The sequence below is a fragment of the Cheilinus undulatus genome, linkage group 2 (assembly GCF_018320785.1).
Source record: "Cheilinus undulatus linkage group 2, ASM1832078v1, whole genome shotgun sequence".
NCBI lineage: Eukaryota > Metazoa > Chordata > Actinopteri > Labriformes > Labridae > Cheilinus > Cheilinus undulatus.
The window spans coordinates 10,626,686-10,650,064 of record NC_054866.1 but is presented as its reverse complement, the minus strand read 5'-3'; the positions used below and the strand labels follow the sequence as shown (position 1 = coordinate 10,650,064).

General features: G+C 38.3%; 1 protein-coding gene across 1 annotated transcript; it reads left to right on the top strand.

The window, feature by feature from the left end:
- Nucleotides 1–61: 61 nt before the first annotated feature.
- On the top strand, nt 62–23,379 carry coq8b (coenzyme Q8B). Its single transcript, XM_041807658.1, has 16 exons — nt 62–170; nt 740–918; nt 3,800–3,932; nt 4,205–4,410; nt 8,127–8,193; nt 8,683–8,757; nt 9,110–9,229; nt 10,764–10,849; nt 11,581–11,721; nt 11,801–11,882; nt 13,958–14,051; nt 16,868–17,009; nt 19,863–19,970; nt 20,100–20,165; nt 20,367–20,453; nt 22,447–23,379. Coding segments are annotated over exons 1-16 (1,896 nt in total). The 5' UTR covers nt 62–169; the 3' UTR covers nt 22,756–23,379.

The following is a 23,379-nucleotide window of genomic DNA, read 5'->3' as shown; positions in this document are numbered from 1 at the left end:
AACTTGTCCCGCCTACTTAGCAAAGGTCGGACTCCGGTTTGTGCAATGTCATGTCAATAAAAAAATAACTTCCGGGTGTTGAATCGTTGCAAAACAGACCACACAACCGGGCAGCGGAGTGAAAGAGGACATTCACAGAGAAAAGCCTGGATAACGCAGCTTCAGGAGAAGTGAGTCGCTGAATTTTCTGAATGTGTCTTTCACGAACGTATTGTGTTTTTTAATGTGGATGAATTAACTCCTGTGTAGAGATGTTTGGATTTATGGCTAGCCTTTGACTAAAGCTGTTAGCAGATGCTGGTGTTACACAACCTGGTTTACTGCAGCCATGTTAAACAGGAGAGCTAATTAGTTAGCTATGGATGCTAAACGTATGTGATTGTGTATGTTATTATTTTATTTAGACATTCATTAAAGTTTTAGATATATGTAATGGTAAGTCTGTGCACCGTCACTGGTAGCACGTGCTCACATCACACTAGCATGACTTATAACGGCGACCAATCACAGCCAAGGTTAAACATTCTTACATTTTAGGAACGTTTTACATTTTTCCACAAGGAACTCATAATTACTCCTTAATAAATGTCTAAATATATTTAATATGCATTGCACAGACATTTCTTTGATAGTTTGAACAGCGCAGTGGGTGTGTCTGGTACTTTGTGTACTTTTCCCCTTCATTTTCACTCTCACTATCTAACCAGACCCCCTCCTCTCTCCACCTCTCTGTTTGTAGTGATGCTTTCAGAAGTCCTGCAGGTGCTGCGTGGGGCAGGTAAAGTGGGGTCTGCCATGGCCACCACACAGGGAGAACAGCTCCGGTTAATGGCCTGTAACTCATCCATGGGAGCAGGGGTCAAAGCTGCACAGGATGTGGTGGAAGGACTGGTTGGCACCTTCATGGGAGGAAATGCGGTATGAACTCCCACTTAAGACTAACCCTTGACACTATCTGACCACCATAGGATTGATTAAACACGGGTGATTTTAGGTTGAGATCTTGATGGGCACTCTGCTTAAAAAAGTTGTGTCATGTAAAATATTTCCAAAGGTCATGAAAAATAGAATATGCTGTTTTTGCGAAAGTAGTCAATACATTGCTTTCATTTCCATTAAATAATAATGTGTACATTATTTCGTAAATTATTCAACATTGAATGAAATTACTCATTGCTGAGCCATATTTGAATGCCACTACAACTGTATGGCCATTTAATCAGCAAATTTTGGAACAGCCTTTGCATGTAATATGTTAATTGCTTTTTTACGCCAACCTGTATGATACTTTTCCCCACCACCTAGACAACATTTCTGTTAAGTTTAGTAGCCTACGACTTAATATCATGCTATTTATAGCCCACATTTTTTAACCTCTGGTTTCTTCTGCCGTTTACAAAGGAGAGTAGAGTAGTGGAATCGGTATGTTTATATTCAATTTTCTCATTTTGGTTGACAATGTTACTGTATTGAGTATTAAATTCTGATCAAAAACCAGAAGATCTGAAGTTTGAATAAACTAATTTTTTATCAGTATACTTGCTAATCAGTTGTTCTTACATGGTATTTTAAAATGAAACTGGTGGGAAAGGCCTATGTGCTTTTTTACTGTTATTTAAGGGTGCTGAGAAGAAATTTAAGGGTACTTCAGCACACCTACAGATGGGTCTAAATTCACCCACAATGAAATAATTGGTAGACAAAGAACAGAGACATCGACACTAAAAGGAAGAATTTAATGCAGCCTATGATGAGATTGTCAGATTGTTTAATCCTACGTGCTTCTAAACAATACATTTCCATTTTTTTAGTTAAAGCATTAAAAACAGCGGAAGCTTAAAAAAGAACCCTGCAAGTTAAGACATCTTGGCTGGTTTTAATTAACATTTATGTACTTTATATGAAACACTAGGTCTCCAAGTCAGTTAGAAAAGATATTCACATGGAAGCTGCCACTTTTGTGCATGGACTCTGGGTAGTGATGCCATCTTGCTCCATTGTTGTTCCTATTCCAACACCTTTGGATGCACTCATCTCAATCTGCATTACAATGACTTCTCCCTTATCATGCTCTTTGCCAACATGAGTGCACTTTGATTGAAAATTTAAAAGGTCTTAAGGATGGGCACAGTATAGTTCCGGTGGTAGAGCAGGCACCCACATCCAGAGGCTGTAGTCTTTACATACTTGTCATGAGTTCGAACCCTGATCCTGGTACACATTTGGTGCATGTTTTCCCCCACACTCTCCCTGTCTGCCTTGAACTAGCCTATCTAATTAAGGCAAAAAGGGCAAATATACTGCCTGGCCAAAAAAAAGTCGCCAACTGGATTTAACTAAGCAAATAGGTACGAGCCTCCTATTGGATAATTACTGCATGGGCGATTATCTTTCAGCTGGCAACAAGTTATTTAACCCCAGCCGATGCAATGAGTAACTTCTCATTTCTTAAACAACCATGTCGAAAGACACATCCTGTGGTTGTGGAAAAGATGTTAGTCGGTTTAAGAAGGGTCAAATCATTGGCATGCAAAAAAAAAGGCTTCAGTTTGCTAGGGAGCATAAAGATTGGACTCTGGAGGAATGGAAGAAGGTCATGTGGTCTGATGAGTCCAGATTTACCCTGTTCCAGAGCATGATGGGCGCATCAGGGTAAGAAGAGAGGCAGGTGAAGTGATGCACCCATCATGCCGAGTGCCTACTGTACAAGCCTGTGGGTGCAGTGCTATGATCTGGGGTTGCTGCAGTTGGTCAAGTCTAGTTTTAGCAACATTATGTGCCCAAAGAATGAGGTCAGCTGACTACTCGAATATACTGAATGACCAGGTTATTCCATCAATGGATTTTTTCTTCCCTAATGGCACGGGCATATTCCAAGATGATAATGCCAGGATTCATTGGGCTCAAATTGTGAAAGAGTGGTTCAGGGAGCATGAGACATCATTTTCACACATGGATTGGCCACCACAGAGTCCAGACCTTAACCCCATTGAGAATCTTTGGGATGTGCTGGAGAAGGCTTTGCGCAGTGGTCAGACTGTCCCATCATCAATACAAGATCTTGGTGAAAAATGAAAAAAGCAGTGTGAAAAAAGTGAAAAAAGGTCTTAGTGATAACTTTCTACTGGAAGAAGAACAATGCAGCCATGTGACATTACTAACCTTTCTATGGGATGACATCCTTATTTTTTTTTTCTTAACCCAAGTGCTATTTTAGTAAGACAGAAAAAGAAATTACTGTGATCAAGTACAATCCAAAAGATGAACAATGCAGCCAGATGACAGTGCTATCCAGAAAGCATTGCACAAAAAGAAATTTTAGTTACAATTTTTAGAATTTTCTTCAAACTATAGAAGTCCAGTTTGTTTCTTTGTACTACATATATGTAACGGACTTAAATGTTATGCTAATATAGTCAATATGTGTTATTATGCAGGGTTGCCTTAAAAATGTTTGTGAGGGGAATAGATCCATCTAAAATTGCATGCAAACCCCTACACACCATTAGTTGTCAACATTCCTGTACTGAAACCATGTTAACATCTTTGGGAATTAAGATAGTATGTTTGAATTAGCGTGCACTTTTTGATGGTTGAAAACAAAAAGTAGCTTATACTTGATGTATAGTTTTTCTATTTTTGTTACCATGTTATGAAATAGGTATTAATACCGTTTTTTTACTAGTATCATATCAAAATTAAAAATTCTGTTAGCATAACAACACTAGCCTATGTTGCATGTTCATAGTTTATTTTGTTGGTTAAACTACTCTTATCCTTTTGTGTCTTTTTTCTTTAGCAACAGTCCGTAAAGGAGGATGTGTTTCCGGATGCTGAGGGCTGGGATAACATGGACCCTGATGAGGCAGCCAAATGGGCCATGGGGTCAGAGTTCCCCCCTGATACTGGAGCTTCTGCAGAGATGCCACCAGGTACTTTTTTAAGTCCTAGTAAAGTATGGCTCTGTGTGAGTCTTTTGTACAAAAATGTTTTAATGTGATTGATCTCTTCCATTGTCTAAAGATGCTTTTGAAAAGCTTGTGATAGCCATTCCATGTTTTTTTTTTTTACAATTTTTTTCTAAATTGAGTGCTTGAAATCGTTAATTTTGTTGGAAATAGTTTCTGTTTTTGTGTTTTACAATTATTTTAGGAGTCCCTGATGTTTAGGTTGAGTCATAAATCTTGTCCTTTTCCTTCCATAGGAGGTCCTCCTCCCACAGGGGCAGGCTCTGCAGGGACAGGATGGCCAGGTCAAAGCACTCGTTTCCTCCACACATCACCTCGTCTTCACAGGTACTACTATCAGACCCGTTCTGTTCATGACACAGTGGTGGCCAGACTCACACCAGAGGATATCAAGAAAGCACGAGAGGCGAAGCAGTCCCTCGCCAAACCTGCCAGACAGAAGGTTGGTTCAGCATCTGGTTTCTTTGGGTTATAAGCTTTCTCTTTTCAGGGATTCAATAATGTGGAATGGCACGTACAAAAAGATTTTTTTTAGTCTTTACCAATTTTGAAAATGTGAGAGACCCTGCACAAGACGACAAATAAGGAGAGATTTTAAAAGTTTTGTTCTCTTAGTGAGCAAAGAGGAGGCCAGCATAGCACACTATACACTAACAGAGTCATTGTCCAACAACCATTGCCTTTCAGAGCTCAAAATCTGCAAATGCAACTTTAGAGTAAACAAACATGGCAGAAATGAGCAGGAAGAATTGATTATGATGGTTTTTGGACTCATTTTAACCTGCCTTTGAGTTTTGACTGGAAACTGACAGCACTTCCTTCCTGGTTGCGTTCATTCCATGCGATAATGCACAGAGTACAAGTTTCACATGCCATAGGATCTCGGGCCATAAATATTGAACATGTTCTCACAATTTGAAATCAGGGCAGCCCCAGTTGTCTTTTGAGTAGATAGTGGAGTGTAAAATCACTGTGAACATGCCTCTATCACCTAGAACTATCACCTAATCGGGCCTATGCTGACTTTTGTTGGATCAGGGAAATCTGACCCAGACCCATTATCTTGTAGTTTGTATATGACCATATCAGCAGAGGTAGAAGTGGATACTGCCTGGGATCATTTTTATGTGTAAGTAAAATGGTTTTTTTAAAGTGATTTGGTTTGGTTAATAAGTATGATCTTGTTGTACAGTGTTTTATTGTACAGTTTTCTGTATCTCGTAATGGTCTTCTTGTTTTATTGTTGAGTTTGGCTTGAACTGTTGTGTTTTTGTTTAGTTTATGTATTTTAAAGGCTGATCTCTGGATAGGGAATTGCAAATAAGCTTAGGTTATTCCCACTGTAGTGTGGCTAAGGGTTACCTGCTTTATACTTGGCCCTACACATACAAATATAGAATATATAAGAATATTAGTAGGCTAGCTCCTAGGAGGATCCTGTACTTGGGAAAGTGGTGAACAAACTACTGTATATAGGTACATTTTATCTTATCATGTAGGTTGTTGATACGATAAGGACAGGTTATCACTAGAGAAGAGATAATGTGTATTATTAGCTTGGAAAACTAAAGCTATAAAAGGATAATAATGAAATGGACACGTAATTAAGCAGCGTTATTGGTTGACTCTTGTTGACTAAAATAATTAAAAGTAGAATGTGAAGAATGTTTGCATTGCAATGTCCACATCAATAAAAAATTATATGTCTTGGATTTTTTACATTACCTTCAATAATTCTAACTGTTCTCAAAGGAGGACTGGGCAGTTGATGAAGTTTCAACTTCAGTTACCATTCTAGCTTCCCACGTTCATGAAAACAAGATAATTGAGATTAAACAATTACCTCGCTGCATGTTGTTCAGCTTGAGTAGTGAGAGAGGTAAAGCAGATAATAGAAAACAGCTTATCCACAAAACAAGTCAAAATGACCTTAGTCGTATCAGGGTATATGCAGGAATCTTGAAGTTAATTTTAATACCTTTTTAAGAGTTTTTCAAGACCTTCTCAACATTTTTTAATACCTCACCGCCACTTCAAGCTGTAACCATTTACATCAGTGATATTTATAACTTAACAGTTTTAGTTTGTGATAAAGACTATAGACCACTATGATACAACAAAATTCAAAGAGGCTGGGATAGTAAATCTTTGTGCTTCTGAATTTCCACCCGCCCGACCGCCCGCTCGCTCTGGTGCTCTCAGAGACAATTTACAAACGTACCCACAATAGCCTAGTTTTTTATGTACCTGTTCATCTTTGTTTTTTAATAAAAATGAATAAATTCACACACTTTTACGATGTTTTTGGGACTCAAACTCTTGGACAGCTAATTCAGAAAAAATACTTTCAAAATTTAAGACTTTATAGAGTCGTGATAAGATTTTTTAATACTTTCTAAGGGTCTTAATTTTCCCAAAATTGATTTATCCCCTTTTAATACTTTTCAAGACCCCGTGGATACCCTGTGTATGTAGCCTGTTGTGTTTAAGAAGTCAGACCTGGAAAAATGCTTGATAACTTGCACAATTTGTTACAGTATGTTGTGTTTCCCCTTGACATGAGAAATTTAACATTTAAAATTCATGTACAGGTGTAGATGCTGTTTCTTCAACGTGTAACCATACTCAACGTTATGATCTCATTATAAATCATAATAATCGTGAATATGAATTTTGCTATAAAGCCACAGTAAGTCTTGATTTTACAGTTATAACAGTCCAGAGGAAATATCTTGGACTGATGATTCTCTGCAAATGGCAGTGTGTTCTGGAGCCCAAGATGGTCCACTTTATATGTAACTACATCCCCCCAGCCCCCATAATGTTGTTGCACCACTAGACAGTTTCACTCTGAGCAGAGACTTACTGCTCATCTCTGCCCACCTCATTAGCTTATTTTTCATTTTAGTAACATTTTATTTGAAGGGGTATATAAGGATTGATATGACACTGTCATGATCATGACATAACACCTGTCATTCACATGAAGGAGGCTTTATGAATGTTGTCATCAAGTGTCATTCGGTCGATTGTGTCACCTTTAATGCAATAAAAATTAAGAGAATACCCACTTTGACAAACACTACTACCCCACTGGAATTCCCAAATCAAGACTGGAAGTTTTCAGTGTACCTTGCACTCTGCATGGTTGCCCTGCAGCTTTTTTCCTTTCCTGGAAAGCCAAAAAAGTAAAAACTGGATCTTAACCCACTCTCCCCTATTGATTTCAGTCTTTATGCTGGGCTAGGACAGTTGGCTACAGCTGTACATAACTGTGCAAAGAAGCTAAAGGGTAAAACAATTCAAATTTTGCATTTAATTTGACATAACTGACTGAATAACACTTCATGACAACATTCATAAATGTTCATAAAGCCTCCTTTATGTGAATAACAGGTGTTGTGTCAGTCTTATACATACTCCTTCATATCAAGTCTTATTATTATTTTTATGTCGAGGACTCTTTTAATGAAAACTGCACTATATAAAGTGTGTTTACATAATGGTAAGATACTGTTTTTGTTTTACAGATGAATTTCATGTAATGAAAGAAAAGCTGGTTAAAGTGGCCTGCCCTATGCCGCAAGTAATACCAGAACGCTTTGGTAGTTGCTCTAGATGCAAATCAGGAAGAGCCCTTTTTACATTGCTTCCATAATCATCCATGAAAAGAAAACAGTGGTTGACTGTTAGCAAATACCCCTGATGGGGTGCAGTTTTTATTGAATGGAAGGATTTGATTTCAAAACAAGAAGTATGCAATGGAGATAGGCTAAGCTGATGATGTGCTTTTTTTGTTATTGTTTTGATTGTGAGCCACTGGCTACAGAATTTGCATACAGTGTGTTTGACTTTTTTTTTGTCAGAGCCAGAAGGGCTCTTCATTAGTCATGTATGCTGAGTAAATATACATTAGTTTTATGGTCATAATGGTCCCTGCAGGAAGTAAACAGACAGGCTCTGGGACCATATTATGAGTTGATGTTATGTAATGGGTCTTGTGCATAGTAAGTCTGCCTTTGCTATGTGGTTCAAGGTGACTCTTGGGAACTCTCTGCGTTGTTTGTATTTTATGATAAACAAAAGATTGATTTTATCACTTGAAAGAGATAAAATAAATGTTTTTATGGTTCTATTAACCAATCTATCTTCCATCAGCTGAGTGAGCGAGCCAGAGAGAGGAAGGTACCAGCTACAAGAATCAGCAGGCTGGTCAATTTTGGAGGTACGAACATTATACTTATTAAAAAAATATCTTATTCTAACTGCATGTTGCATAATGAAACACACATGTTAAAAACAACCAAAATGCATCAGTGGACAAATCAGTTTAACACTGTCATTTGGTTATTGCTGTAACTTTGACAATCCATTACATTAAAACGATACACATGTAAGATAGTCATTAATGCCCTGTCAAAACTGAACTTTTAGTGTTAAATGTAACTGCTGCATGAGTGCAACAAGAAAAACATAAGAACAAGTCAATTCTTTCTAACGTTCTCCGCCGCAGAGTAGAGTTTTATTTCTTATAAAATCTTTCCAGTGTCACAATTTTGAGCTCAGTTTTTGAGACTTAGATCTGACATCTTAATTACTTCACGGTTCAACTGGCAGCCACAGCTGCTGTGTCGCATAAGTGCTTCCCTCAAGCATCTGTTAAGTGGCCCCAAATTTGAAATCACTTGTCTCCCTCTCTCTCTCTGTGCTGCAGGACTGGCTGTAGGACTCGGGATTGGTGCCATTGCAGAAGTGGCTAAACAGTCTCTGGGTGGCAAACAGAAAGGAGGTAAAAATGTCTGCTTCCTTTCGTTACTCCTCTCCTGTCCTCTGTTGCTCCCTCCGTACTTTACAACTGCTTTTCAGTAAAGACAGCCAGTGGACCCCAGAGAACCTTCTCTTGTGTCAGCATCGGCTAAGCACTCGACAGGCATTAAATCAAACCTGATATCAAGAACATACTCACAGGTTTTTTGCATGTATGAATAGTCTTAAATGCTGTATCATTGGCAGTTTTTTCACAAGAAAGAAGAAAACGTCCCAAACAGATTACCCTTGTTTATGCATTTGTTTTTATAATACATCATGATTTAAATTACGACTAATACTCCTTCTTTTACTGCCTGCTGTCTGTTTTATAGATGTGGGTTCGCTGTTAGACTCTCCTCTTCTGTCAGAGGCCAACGCTGAGAGGATTGTCAACACGCTGTGCAAGGTCCGCGGGGCTGCACTCAAGATAGGGCAGATGCTCAGCATTCAAGGTACTCATTGTCGATTTAATCAATCTTGTACTTTTCTTTTTATAGATTAGGTGTTTCCATTATATAACATTGTAATTTTTCTGAATTCTGTGTTTTGTAAAAGAAACTCCATCCATTTTCACTTATTAACAGTCATTTTGTAATCTTCTTATTTTTTTAATAAAACATTAAAAAAATACACGTTGAAATTCGCTATGTGAGCTCACATATAATATAAAATGACTGTGAAGGCCTTAGAAGGTTAGTATGATAAGAAGGCTAGAGTAAAAAGGAAGAGAGAAATGATTGATAGAACAAGTTAATATTATGACAAAGTTTACAGAGAGTCTGGTCCAAAAGAAGAAACACATTTTGCCCAATTTTCAATGCACTGATCTTTTTGTGTATTCTTTCCATCACAAAGTGTTATACATCAGATACATTAATTCATCTACAGTCACTTTCTGGTTTAAGACTTTTTTACAAACCACCAGGATTATTTTTTATCAAGTTTTTCTTTTTTTCCACTTAAGTTTCTCAAGATCTAGCAGTTAAAACATTTCCAATTTAGGGGATTTTTTTTGTGTGAAAAAGTTGGTCTTTACTATGCTGTGAATTTGTAACCAACATGGGATCAAAACTGGTCAACTCCAAAATATATGGAAGTCTTTGTTCCCACATCTCTAACAAAAATGGACACTAATGATTTAATTTATGCCAATTACATTTACTAAAGAATATACTTAATATATTTTTAATTAATTGAGATCTAATTGAAAGTGTTTAAAATTGCTGTGGAAATTTTGGAAGTAATGCCAATTGCTGCTACAAAGAGAAGCTTGGACTGCTACTAAACGCTGCTGTTCTGTTGCTGTACATCACTAATGTTTTGTACTGCTTATCTGTGATAGACAACGATTATCCTCTGCCATGGGCCATGCATCATATTGCCCAGGCTCCTAAGATGCAACGCCTAACTCCAATCCCACCATCCAATCCCTGTCATGTTGTGGCCCAATTACACACAGACCATTTTGAAAAGCTTTTCTTCTTCATTATGTGAAATTCATCCATGAAAAAAATGGTGGTTTTCTGCTATGTAAATTCACCCTGTGAAAGTAAGTTTTTCCACTGTTTGATTGATTGACATCTCTCTGACAGAAGATTTTGCATTCTAAATTAAAGAAATGTGACCTTTTTCACTTACAGTATGTAAAGTAAATTAGTGGTGTTTACCTTTTGTTTTTCTGACATTTTATACAGAACAACCCTAACTGCTACAACTTCAGACAAAACCTAGCTATGCTACTTTAGAAATACTTTGATTACTGTGGAGACCCCTGATTTTTATATATTGCATCAACATTTTGGCTAATATATTTTTTTTTTTCTGGTATTTGTTTGACACTTTCCCCATCACAAAAGCTTGCAGGTGCCTGCAGTGAATCAGTTGCATCGTTATTGATTGTTAAAGTTGATGTTCTCATCGCCACGAGGGATTTTAAGGTACCGGTCAGTCTTTTTCTCTTGTAATGTTTGATTGTTTTTCCTTCAGATAACTCCTTCATCAGCCCCCAGCTGCAGAGGATCTTTGAGAGGGTCAGGCAGAGCGCAGACTTCATGCCAACCTGGCAGATGAATGTAAGCATGGACTGACTTCCCTGTGTCCAACACTTTGCCATCTCAGGCCACGTTTACACGAGAATAATTTGATTTAGAAACCTTATGTTATGTTTTAGCTGTTCGTTTACATGAAAATGGCTGAAATTTAAATCTTTAAAAACAGTTCCTGCTTGCAAATTTTAAAAATGCCACTATTTTTGCCATCATATGAAGTTTCGATGTAAAGATTGCTCTGAAAATTGAGACTTTTTGCACATAAACATTACAGTTTCAATGCCAGTCAATAACCATGCATAAGCAAATGGACTACATTAATAATAGTGGATTCCAGGGCTCTGTAGTTCTGTTTTTTTGTAATGAAATCTCTTTTGGTTTTGGAGTGCCAACCCCATCTTGTCGTCAGTCTACACAAACATTCATGTATTTGACTTTTTTATGTTTACTTCTCACCACTCACTCACTCCTGGCATTTATGTACAGCATCTTTAGGCACTAATGTGGATCCATGTTTACAGTGTTTGTCATTAAACCAGGGAACTTAACTGAAACTAAAATGAAAAAAAGCTTTTTGTTTCTAGTAGGTCATTGTTGTGTAGATGTGGCTTTTATCATCTCGTTAGTTCAAGCTAAATTTCTTCTTTTAGTTCACTGTTGCACATGTATGAATGTGAATTTTAAAGGTGCGATTACTTTTCAATCAAGTTTTATCCTAGACTGTAACATTTCTTTCCATGGCTTTTATTGAGTAGAAAGTTCTAGAGGAGGAACTGGGACCGGGCTGGAGAGATAAGCTTTCATCCTTTGAAGACAAACCGTTTGCTGCAGCCTCCATCGGCCAGGTGCATCATGGGGTCTTAAAAGATGGGAGAGAAATTGCCATGAAGATCCAGGTAATAAAACACTGTTTCTACCTTCCTAATAACCTCTATCCATCTCTGCCTACATTGATTTAGTCTGTTATTCCCCCAGTACCCCGGAGTGGCAGAGAGCATCCACAGTGACATAAATAACCTGATGTCAGTCCTAAAAATGAGTGTGGTTCTGCCAGAAGGTAACAGCAACATCAATAAATGTTTTTGTTCTTACTCGAGTTTTCTGTTCAGTGGTTAAATTTGTCTATATTTGACAGAATAACACCTATATTCACATGAAAGGTTCTTCAAGTTTGCACTTGCATTGCTACAGGCCAAAACGTCTACTAATTACTTCTTCGTCATACAAATTTATCAACTGAAGTTGGCATCAGGAGTCTTAGCGTTAGCATCTTAATGAGGCATTTTTTAGCCCATAGCATGGGTATGTCCCTCCTTACAAGTTGCTTAAATGCTAAAGATATAGTGCCTTTTTGTGCAGAGTCCAAACTTCTTTTGAGGAACTCTAATCATCACTTGAATCCCCTTTTTAAAAAAATGTAGTTATTTGGCTACAGATCCTTCTACTATAGATTTGTGTCTGTCCTGTTCCCTCTCATTCAAGCTTTTTCACCTTTACACTTCATACCAGAGGGTGGTGCTGCAGTTAACAAGTCTAAAATAAAAGACCAACCAGGGAAAGTGAGGATGTCTGCATCTATGGTTCCTAAACTTTCTGCAGGGACCCCTGAATCCCTCCCCATACAGAGACGTGAAAGAACTTGTCCCTTTTACAGAGGAATTACTGCAAAATTCAACCTCCCCAATTTTAATGGACAGCAGCATTATTTGCTTGTAACTGATTTTCTCCAAAACATCACTCTGAAACTTGTCAGACTCCCTGGAAGTAAACAACTTAATATAATTTCCTGTTTAAGATTTACTCTGCAAAGACTTCAATGTCCAGCTTTGGTCTGTATTTTGTCCTTGGTGAGGAAACAGCAGAAAGACCATCACATAAGTAGGATTGGGCAAGAACATGTGCTACAAGCAAATTACATATTTCATAAACGCAATCAAATAATAACATAAATGCACATATACAATTTTACAATAAACCTAACACAATTATTGATCAAGTAGCAACTCTGTACACTATTTTATTAAAGGGCAGTTCAGTATTTAATGACACAGTTGCAGCTTTAGTAATGTCTGTATTTTGGGGTTTTACAGGTGAGAATTTTCTTTCTGAAGGAATATATTTGTGTGATTCTGTTCAGGCCAGGCCAATAGTGAGAGATGACCTGCAGTATTTTCTTGTCTTTACCTGGCAGCCCGTTCACAAAGTTGGCCTGTTTGTATTGTTTTAATGAACTCTCCATGTCAGTGATAGCCAGGGCCAAAGGTGTTATGTTTTTGGGGTCATCCGTCTGTCAGTATGGGTCAGCTGTGAATGCAGTGTCTTAAAAAATGCTTTTAGGGTTTTTACTCAAACTTTTCATAGATGTCCACTGTGCTTTAGGAAAAATTGGTTTGATTTAGTGGTCAAAGTGAAGGTCATTAGGCCTCATGATCATTCCTTATTGTGAATGTGATATCTCAAGAACGCTTTGAAGGAATTTCATCAAACTTTGCATAAAAGTCCAACCTTACTACAAAAAAATTTAATGCATTTTTATTTGGAGATACAAGTTTTTGACCAGGGGTTCTCAGTTGGTGGGTCATAGCCAAAGTAAAGCTCAAAGTGGACTTGCAATAAATTCATACATGTATTTTTAGGGTTCCCTATGATGACCAGTACATTTTAGTATTTGTCTTAAGAGCTCTACGTATTTATCTAGTTTAACATAGCTGGTTTTCCCAAATTTCCATGCTGTCACAGGAAAATTGAGGGTTTTTTTTTTCATTTTTTATTCAGGAAATTTGAGTGATTGGCTCTTTATAAAAATTTGGGTTGTAATTTCTCTCAACCAAGTGGTAGCTGGTCCCGATGTCCAACCAGTTTAAAACCACTGTTCTAGACCACTGTGACCTCAAATCATGTTACACTTAAGAATGCATTGAAGGATTTTTGTCAAACTTACAAAACTAATCTTGGACTTGAGGGTAAACATAGTAAATTTATGCACCAATTTGATCCCCATAAACTTAACTAGTGGTTAACTGTTGGTTATTTACATACTTCAGTCTTGCATAAGCTATGAAAATAGTTTTGTGCAGGTAGAGGAAAGTGTCTTTATCCTTCTTTAATTTCTCCCTATTTATTTTTCCACAGGTCTGTTTGCCGACAGCAGTTTAGAGGTTCTCCAGAGGGAGCTGGCCTGGGAGTGTGACTACAAGAGGGAAGCAGAGTGTGCCAAGAAGTTCAGGTAGGTTTATGTGGTGTGTTGAACCATGAAGCCTCCTGCACTGAAGCCCGTTATACACCATTAAACTAGACAGAAACCACACAGCAATAGCTAGAAAGTTTCAGGATGGTTACTCTACTTAGAGACAATTTACTAAATGTTTCCACAAGGGTGGTTAGACACCAGGGGCCAAGTGCACCAGCCAGGAGTAAATAAAGTTGGTACTTTCTTCTACATTCAACATAAACCTAATGGACAAAAGTATTATGCTGCACTTTTTAAATATTGAATTTAGTTGTTTCAACCAGATCATTTGCCACAGGTCATGAAATACCGTGCAGTCTCCATTTGCAAACATTTGTGATACAAAATGGGTTGTTCTGTAGAGCTCACTGACTTCAAGCATGGTACTGTGATGGATGCCTTCTTTGCAATAAGATGGTTTATGAAATGTTATCCCTGCTTGATATCCCACCATCAAATGTTAGTGATATAATTTGAAAGTGGAAGCGTTTAGGAACAACAGTAACCCTGCCATAATATGGGGCTTATTTTCAGGATTTGGGCTAGGCCCCTTATCTCTAATGAAAGGCAGTCTTAATGCTTCAGCATACCAGGACATTTTGCACAATGTTATGCTTCCAACTGTGTGGCAAAAGTTTGGGAAAGGCCCTTTACTATTCCAACATGACTGTGCCTCACTGCACAAAGCAAGAACTGTAAAGACAAGGTTGGATGAGTTTAATGTGGAAGAGCTTGACTGGCCCACACATAACCCTGACCTCTACCACCATGACCACTTTTGGGATGAACTGGAATGGAGATTGCGAAGCAGGTCTTCTTGTCCAGCATCAGCGTCTGACCTCATAAATGCTCTACAGAATCAATGGGCATGAATTTCCACAGAAACACACCAAATCTTGTGAAAAGCCTTTCGAGAAGAGTGGAGGCTGTTATAGCTGCAAAAGAGGATCCAACTTCATATTAAAGTAGATATATTTTGAAAACAATGTCATTACAGTCCTCGATGGTATAATGGTCAGACGCCCAATACTCTAGTCCATATAGCGTAGCTACGACCGACGCCTAGACTCAGATTTACACCGAATGCATCAAGTGTAATATAGAACTACTGTAACTAAACACCAAGACGTCGTAGACGCCCCTCCGGATGACAAATAGTAGCGTGTTTCTCATAGTGTTTAAAATGCCCCTTGCACCTGCCCTCCGCTGCTGTCTTTTTATTTAAATTAGAACCCCACACGTTTCTTTTGCTGCTAAATACTATGTCACTGTTTTATTTTAAAGGATGATTGTGACATTCTTAAATTGAAAACTTTTTAAATGTTGGCACACTCTGAGAAATCAGCACCAGCAGGGCGTGGACAGCTCCGCGATTCTAACCTGACACTTTTCGTAGTGTATTTAGGGGATTTTATTATTTTTATTCAAACAGAGCTTGTGTGCTAAAACAAAGCTTTTCAATTAGGTGACTGTCTAAACTTTCATGTTTACAGTCTAAACACAGATGGGACTACAAATCTACCTTACATTGATAAATCTGGTAACAAGCTGTTTTGCCATGTTACTACATTTTATGACCATTGCTGTGCTTATGTTCATATTACATTAGTTAAGTCTGACTTTTCAAAGTAACACCTCCTCCGTCCTAGGTGTTAAAGTTAAGCGTAAGGTTTGCTGGTGCACAGGGGATAACTTAAAATCTGTCATAGCTTCTTACTCTAGGTCAGGCATAAGGTCAGGTGTATGAACAGCTAATGCAATAGTAAAAATCAAATAATTTTTACACTTTTCCATACTGCAGCAATAAAAAAGAATTCCCAAGCATGAAAACTTGAGTCATTTCTTGATGGTGATTTTGAAAAATTGCAAAAATTGTCAATGTTGTATAACTCCATAGTTGAAATCGTCACACATGGTCTTTAGCATTCTCTTGATGCGGCATTTAAGCTGCTTCCCTCTGTTTGGAGATTCAGATTACCAAAATCCAAATCAAACAGGATGAAATATTATTTAATCACTCAAGCCATTACTTAACTAAAGTTAATAAATGACAAATATTAAGCATTTTTTCACCACAGATGTCTGTAGATGTCTTTTAATTAAGATTTTGCCTTCAGCTGTCCTGTTTGAGTTTGTATGAACATGTTTCTCATGTTTCATGTTTTTTTTTTTTGCTTGTCTGCAAAGCAAATTTCCCTTAGGGACCGGTGAAGTTGAAGTAGAAGGCACACACCTGCACACTGTTGAAACGGCACAAATACACACGGCCATTATTTTGGTGCCAAAATGTTGGCAACATATCTGTTCAGCTTGGACTGTGTTTCCTCCCTTGTTCTTAGTCTGTGTGTAGGAGACATAAATTTAACTATAATGCCAAAATGACTAAAAGATTGTGGTATCTGCAGACCTGTGATTTTGAAAGGAACACCACTGCTCTCTTTTACTCACAGCAGCTCTGGGTTGAAATTTGACTGTATCTGAATGAAGATCTGATGGTTTTGAAAGGCTTTTGTACTTTTTGATGCTGTTGATTGTTTAAAAAAAATTAATTTAACTGATTGTTAAATACTGGTATCAGAAAATTGCCCTTAATATTTGAATACCATCTTTGCCACTGATACAGACTACATGACAGACACTCTAAACCACTCTCCGTAGACTTCAATCTTAACATTATTTTATTAGACCTCACTACAAAATCCCAGGCAGCTTGTATCATGTTATGTTAAGTTACATCCTGCAAATGTACACGCTTTACACGCCATGAATGTGTTATTTTTAACTTTCTTCTAATGTTTGCATCTGTCCTCCAGGTCCCTGCTCAAGGGAGACGAGTTTTTCCAAGTCCCTGAGGTGATTGATGAGCTGTCAGGCCGCAGGGTGTTGGCAATGGAACTGGTGCAGGGAGTCCCACTGGACCGCTGTGTAGACCTGGACCAAGAGACCAGGAACCAGGTATGTTTTCTTTTCTTTTTTTAACTGCAGGCATATGGATCCTGTTTGCGAAGGAATTTCCTCAATATTTTTGCAATGTGAAGGATGCACTTGGGATATGGACAACCGGGGAATTTAGTCAAATCTCTCGGCATTTGAGGCTTTAAAGAAGATTTTATAAATGCATAACTTTAGCAGGATATTCTTTCTAGTACTGAGTTATAATCCCAGGTTTGTTTCCTCTACACCAAAGCTATCTAAATCCAACCAAATCCAGGAAGCATACAGCAGATTTTATGTTGTAGTAATAAAAGTGCAGGAATCCCTCAGTTCAAACATGGGTCATGGTTTTAAACATGACAGCATGATTAGAAAACTACATGCTTGTTCATGTGATAATTCACAGAATTTATGGATGGGTATTCCGCTGACTGAAAAGAAGTTGGGAAATACAAGTTTGAGCTAATCTGGCTTCAAGATTAATAAAAAATACAGGAAATAAATGTCAGGGGCAATCAGCAAGTATGAGGTTACCGACAAAATATGCAAGAACAAATTTAAACATAGGACAATGGGAATCAAAGCCATAAGGTCCAACGTCAAATCCAAGAAGCACCAATGCCATGCAAGAGTTGTATTAATTTTAATCTGATTGTGTCTTTGAAAGGTCTTACATTTAACTTTGAATAAAGTGAAGTTTATAGTTGGCTGATGATAAGGAAGAGGAGGGGAGAGTCAACATTTTAAAGATGGCTTTTTGGGAGCAGCAGCTGCCAACTGAGGCTGCTATCAACACGTCTTCTAACGGGGATGAGTGACTCCTGCTCCTGCCTGTCTAGTCAGTGCAGAATTGTACCCATTCACCCACCAGCATCTAATCAAGACTTCATAGAATAGTTTCAGAACTGAATTTTTCTGCCACAAAGTAGCATTTGTGATATTATGGACCTTAAAATACATCACAGGAATTCAACAGAAACCGGACTATATACTCAGGCATTACTGCACTGTTAATTTAGAGTTTTCACTATGCCATAATTTTGAATTTCTATATGACGCAAGTCCATATCAAACAATATCAATACCTGTTTTGATATGATGCCAACGAAAAGTGTATTTTCTTGACGGAGGTATGACACCTATGCCCAGAGCTGGCCCTGGTAATGAGTATCACTCAGGTGACAACAGACGGAGAGATACAGCCCTCCATCTAAAGCTGGACATACACTGCATGATTTTAAGCCCAATTTAGGCCAGATTTGCCACTGAAGGCCCAAGGAGTCATGCATAATAATAATAATAATAATAATAATAATAATAAATTTTATTTGTATAACACCTTTAAAAACAGAGGCTTACAAAGTGCTTTGAAAATAAGCAGAATCACAATTGCGACAAAGCATTAAACATGAACAGCAAAACACAAAGAGAAAGACAAAATCCCAACAACAAAAGAACCCATGAAAAACTCAGCCAGTGTTGTAAATCCAAGAAGAAACCCTATATAGCAGAGGTGAAGTGGCTTCTTCCAGGCTTGTAAAACAGAAAGCGCCATGTCAGGACCAAATTCAGTCTTGAATTAACGTTATCCAAGCTAGCACTGGACATCAGCCCAACCAAGAAGCAGAGGACAATCCTGAAGACAGGCTCGATGAGCAATAACGGTGGGAAAACTAAGTTGTTGGGTCAGGATAGCTTGAACATTGTAAAAAGTGGGTAACCAGAAAAAATAGGAAACACTGGTCTAGTTTGTGCACTCAGAAGATTTTAAGATTAAATTTGTTTGAATTTGTCCTTATGTCTGTGGTCTCCCACATTTTTAAAACCGTTCAATATTTGAAAATCCTCTAGTGTTTGGTCAGCCTTAGCTGAACTGTCAATGATAATAGTAACATTTACTGATGCTTATTATTAAAAAGGAATAAAGGCATTAATTGATAACCCGATTCACCAGATAGACTGATTCACATATCCATGACATGGGATACATCCACATCCATCTGGGCAACTGCCCATACACATTGTTTGGGATGGGAAAAACCCTTCAAAATAAATCTCAGAGGACACCTTGACCAACGCTCTGTCTGTCTCATTCATTATGGGCCAGTCAGAGCAACAAAACATATGCTGTAGTAGGCACGGGCTGCTGCTAAGAAGTTAACTACATAACACGAGCTCGACAGACAGCTATTGTCATGTCAGTAAAAGATCAGTGCAGCCAGTTGGTAACTCAAACTCTTGCCAAAGCTGGTTGGAAGAAGTGCAAAAACATGTTTTTCCACAAGAACTGTATCTCCCAGTATGGTTCTTCGCTCTTCCTTAAATAAAAAGCTGTGGTCAAGTTCTGATAAAACTGCTGCTATAGTTGAATCAATGCTAGTATTTTCACTGGTTGCCAGTGTTTACAGGTTTGCAGATCAACTAAACCCTGCCCATCACTTTTTCCCCTCAAGGGGCGCTGATTCCTCGGGTCATCCTCTGAACAGGAACAGTTTTATCAGTTTAAAGCGATTCAGGATGGACCCCCCTCATGATAGACATGGAATCTGGCCAATCCATCTGCTTTGCAAGGTTAACCACTTGCAAATCTTGCAAAAAAGTGAGAGGAATCCTCTCACTAATTTCTCTTGCAGTGTGAGCAAACATTGGGCCCGTAGTAAGTCAAATATGAGTCTTAACCTCAGATGGTTACAGATCAGTTCCTCAGCAAACAAACAAGTTATTTGCTGGCAGATTAAACAGCAGGGTCTCAAACACAGTGTGAATATGGGAGTGTTGAATTCATGGGTTTCTGCAGAAGGCCTGCACATGTGAGTAATGAGAACAAGAGCACCAGAAAACAACAATAAACACAAAACTCTCTTCTTTCCTCAGATCTGTTTTAACATCCTCCAGTTGTGTCTGAGGGAGCTGTTTGAGTTCAGGTTCATGCAGACGGATCCAAACTGGGCAAACTTTTTCTACAATGCAGAAACCAATAAGGTGAGGAGGAGCCTGCCAGTGAAGTTTTAAATGATTCTTTTAACAGTGAAACAGATTCCTTGTATATTTTTCTACCCACAGGAAAAATATACCTTTTGCTTACAGCTAACGGTATTATCTTGTCTTTAGGTCGTTTTGTTGGACTTTGGTGCCTGCAGAGGCTACCCAGAATCCTTCACAGATGACTACATACAGGTACATTGACTCATTAATGATGTGACACTCACCAGCAGGATTTCTGCAAAGTTTCTGTGAATTATGAAGCACCAGAGTCTCTGGTTAGATCTGAAATGTCCAAAATGTTGTACATATACTGCTGCCTGCAGTGCTTTGACATGATGCTTTTTGGCTAGATTTGATTTTTACATCCATATCTTCACGGTCTGATCTGTTAAGGTGGTGTACGCAGCTTCTGTTGGGGATCGAGCGACTGTTCTCTCCAAATCCAAAGACCTGAAATTTCTGACGGGCTTCGAGGCCAAGGTGAGGTATTTTAGTCTCTGCTGCTGTGCTCATTTATTTTTGATATGGTTTACCCTCTTCTGTCTCTTCGGATAAATGTGTTCTTCTATCCTTAACAAAGCTATCTGAGCTTGATCCATGTTCTCCTTCTCTTCTGTTGACCACTTTTTTGTATCTTTGTTCAAAAACTGTACTGAATACCTCCACATTTTTTTAAAGGATTTCTGTGAAATCCATAAGGCATGGATAATGGCATGATGAAAATGGTGTGAACTTAAAAGCAGAAAGGGGAACTTGTTATGGATTGAAAAGGAAAACAAAAAATAGTGAAAACAGAAATGTTTGATAGCACTACATGCAGATGACTTTTCATGTGCCCACTGAGCTGTCCGTGAGTTTTTTAAAGTTAAATGAGACATTAAAGCCTATTTCAGACTGGAAGCTGTACTATTAATGAAACTTTCTGTCCCCACACTGGTAGAATATGTTACAGGAAAGATGAACACAGTATGCACAGTAGTGCACTTGGTTTGTGCTTTTCAAATTAAAAGCCCAGTATACCATTTCTTTTGAGAAACTCCTTTCGTTGTACAGAATGCTTTTATTTTGAATAGTTCCCGACACACTTCCACTATACACTGAATCAAGTCACTTGTAGAGGGGTTTATTAAGGTAAAACTTCTAAGGAAGGACAGGGCTTTGACAGCATGGAGATGTGGCTAACATGCAGCAAACACACCAAGTGTGAAAGCTGCACCAGCAGGAGCCAGAGCAGACAAGCACGGCACACGCAAGCAGCAAAACATGTAGCTAGTCTGAAATGGGCATAAGGAGCAGAGGTGGATGTATTTTACATCACTGTGACTGTAGAGAGAAACAGCATTTAGATTATTTTTTACCAAAGTGCTTTCTACAATCATAGTTTGTTTCGAGTTCATTAAGGGGAACCTAGCATATGAAGACATAGTGGCTTTTTAGAAGTAACGCTGTCTTTCATTTGTACTTTGTTCAAAGAAAGACAAGATTTCTACATTTTGAGAAAATTTCAGAAATAGTTTCACATGTCGGCTTTTATTTTTATGCAGTTCATTCTGAGAAGTGATGTCATCTGACTGTATTGTTCTTTTTTTACATCTGTATGAACTGTTATTTCTTCCTAGTTGTCCCCTTTACTAAAGATACACTTGGGTTTGAAATGAAAAAGGTTTTAAGGATCATGCTTATTAGTAAAAAGGACTGTTGGAGCTATTCACATGATTTCGTTTAGTTTGATAATTTTACATTTATTTATTATTTGTTTGGGGAGAACTTAAGGATTGATTTTGATGTTGCTAATGTTATCAAATAGAGTATTTAAGTATTGATTGGGGCTTTTTGTTTTGATATATTTGGTAGTTTTGCACTAGGTGACGTCTATATTATAGGCAGGTAGGATAGGATGGGCAGGCACAAGGGAAGGTTAATTGTTTTTTACCAGGAAGGCATGAGTCAGAAAAACACCTGGAGAATGCCAATTGTTTGTGAGAAACCTTTTGTGAATAAAAACCTAAAAAGTTATATTTTTTGCATGGACATTGAACTTTTGATCCTGCGTAAGATCCACTATCCCCAGGCCACAGTGGTCGGTTTGATTTTGAGTTAAGAGTTTTGTTTGTTAAAAAAAGTTTTGTTTGTTGTGAAGAAGTAACTGTAATATACACTGTAGGTGAGAGCAATTCAGAAGATATAGTAAGAAGAACAGTGCAGCCAGATGACATCCTGATGCAGCAGGCATTGCACAGGAATGGCAGTCTACATAAGAATGTGTTTATTGAATTTACTAAAATGTTGAAACCTAGAGTGTTTCTTTATCTATTCCATTCATTTAACCTTTATTTGAATTAAAACAAACCAAGAAGAATGATACTCAGTTGAAGCAATTACACACTGTAGTGAAACGATTTGAGCTATCTAAGAGAGAGTAATATTTTTTACACAGACGACCATTTTTACACCTTTTTATGTCCTTCACCAGGCCTTTGCAGATGCCCATGTAGAGGCCGTTATGATCCTTGGTGAAGCCTTCGCATCCTCAGAGCCCTTCGACTTCGGCACCCAAAGCACCACCCAGAGGATCCAGAGTCTCATCCCCGTCATGCTACGCCACCGCCTCACCCCTCCACCTGAGGAGACGTACTCCCTCCACCGCAAGATGGCCGGCTCCTTCCTTATCTGCTCCAAACTGAACGCGCGCATAGCGTGCAGGGACATGTTCTTGGATGTGTACAACGCCTACAACCAGAGGAGGCAGGAGGCAGAGGGGGCGGCACAGGCCACGGCTTAGATGCTCGGAGACCATTCACTGCTGCAGAAATCTTTTTCAAGAGAGGACTGCGAAAGAAAGGGAGAAAATATGGGGTCCTTGATCTGCAAGTGGAGAAAATGGATCAGGCTCACTTTAAACTGTTCACCATGTTACTGACTGCAGCAACCTGCTTTAATGAGAACCATGCCTGACTCTATTTCTCTTTCTGTGCTGCAGCTATACTCACATCAGCGTGAGGGTGTGAAGATTCAAGACTCCATTGTTGTACACACAAACATAAGTAGTAAACTACAACACAGCGTTCGTTTATTTTGTAAATGATGGTGACAGATGTGCCATAAAAGATATACGTACACTGAAGCTTAAATGCTTATATTATTGATTAAATCTATAAAAATTATTGAAGAGGGGATTATTTAATTAATTTTAGTGTTGCTGGGTGTGTTTGATTATATTTCCTGTCATGGCAAATAATACACAATGCTGGTTAACATTCTACTTGTACAGTCTGTTTCTCCAAAGACCACATGTACTGTATGTTCCTCTTAACTCTGGCTTAGATAACTCTGACTCTAGCTACACTTTGTACTGAGGTCACATATTAGCCATCAACTTCTTGCCCATTTGCATACATGTAAATAG

Bases quoted from the DNA above. Each gene is read 5' to 3' on its own strand.
- coq8b (XM_041807658.1), top strand. The intron at 919-3,799 runs GTATGAACTCCC...TTTTTTCTTTAG, and splicing joins CCTTCATGGGAGGAAATGCG to CAACAGTCCGTAAAGGAGGA. The intron at 20,454-22,446 runs GTGAGGTATTTT...GTCCTTCACCAG, and splicing joins TGACGGGCTTCGAGGCCAAG to GCCTTTGCAGATGCCCATGT.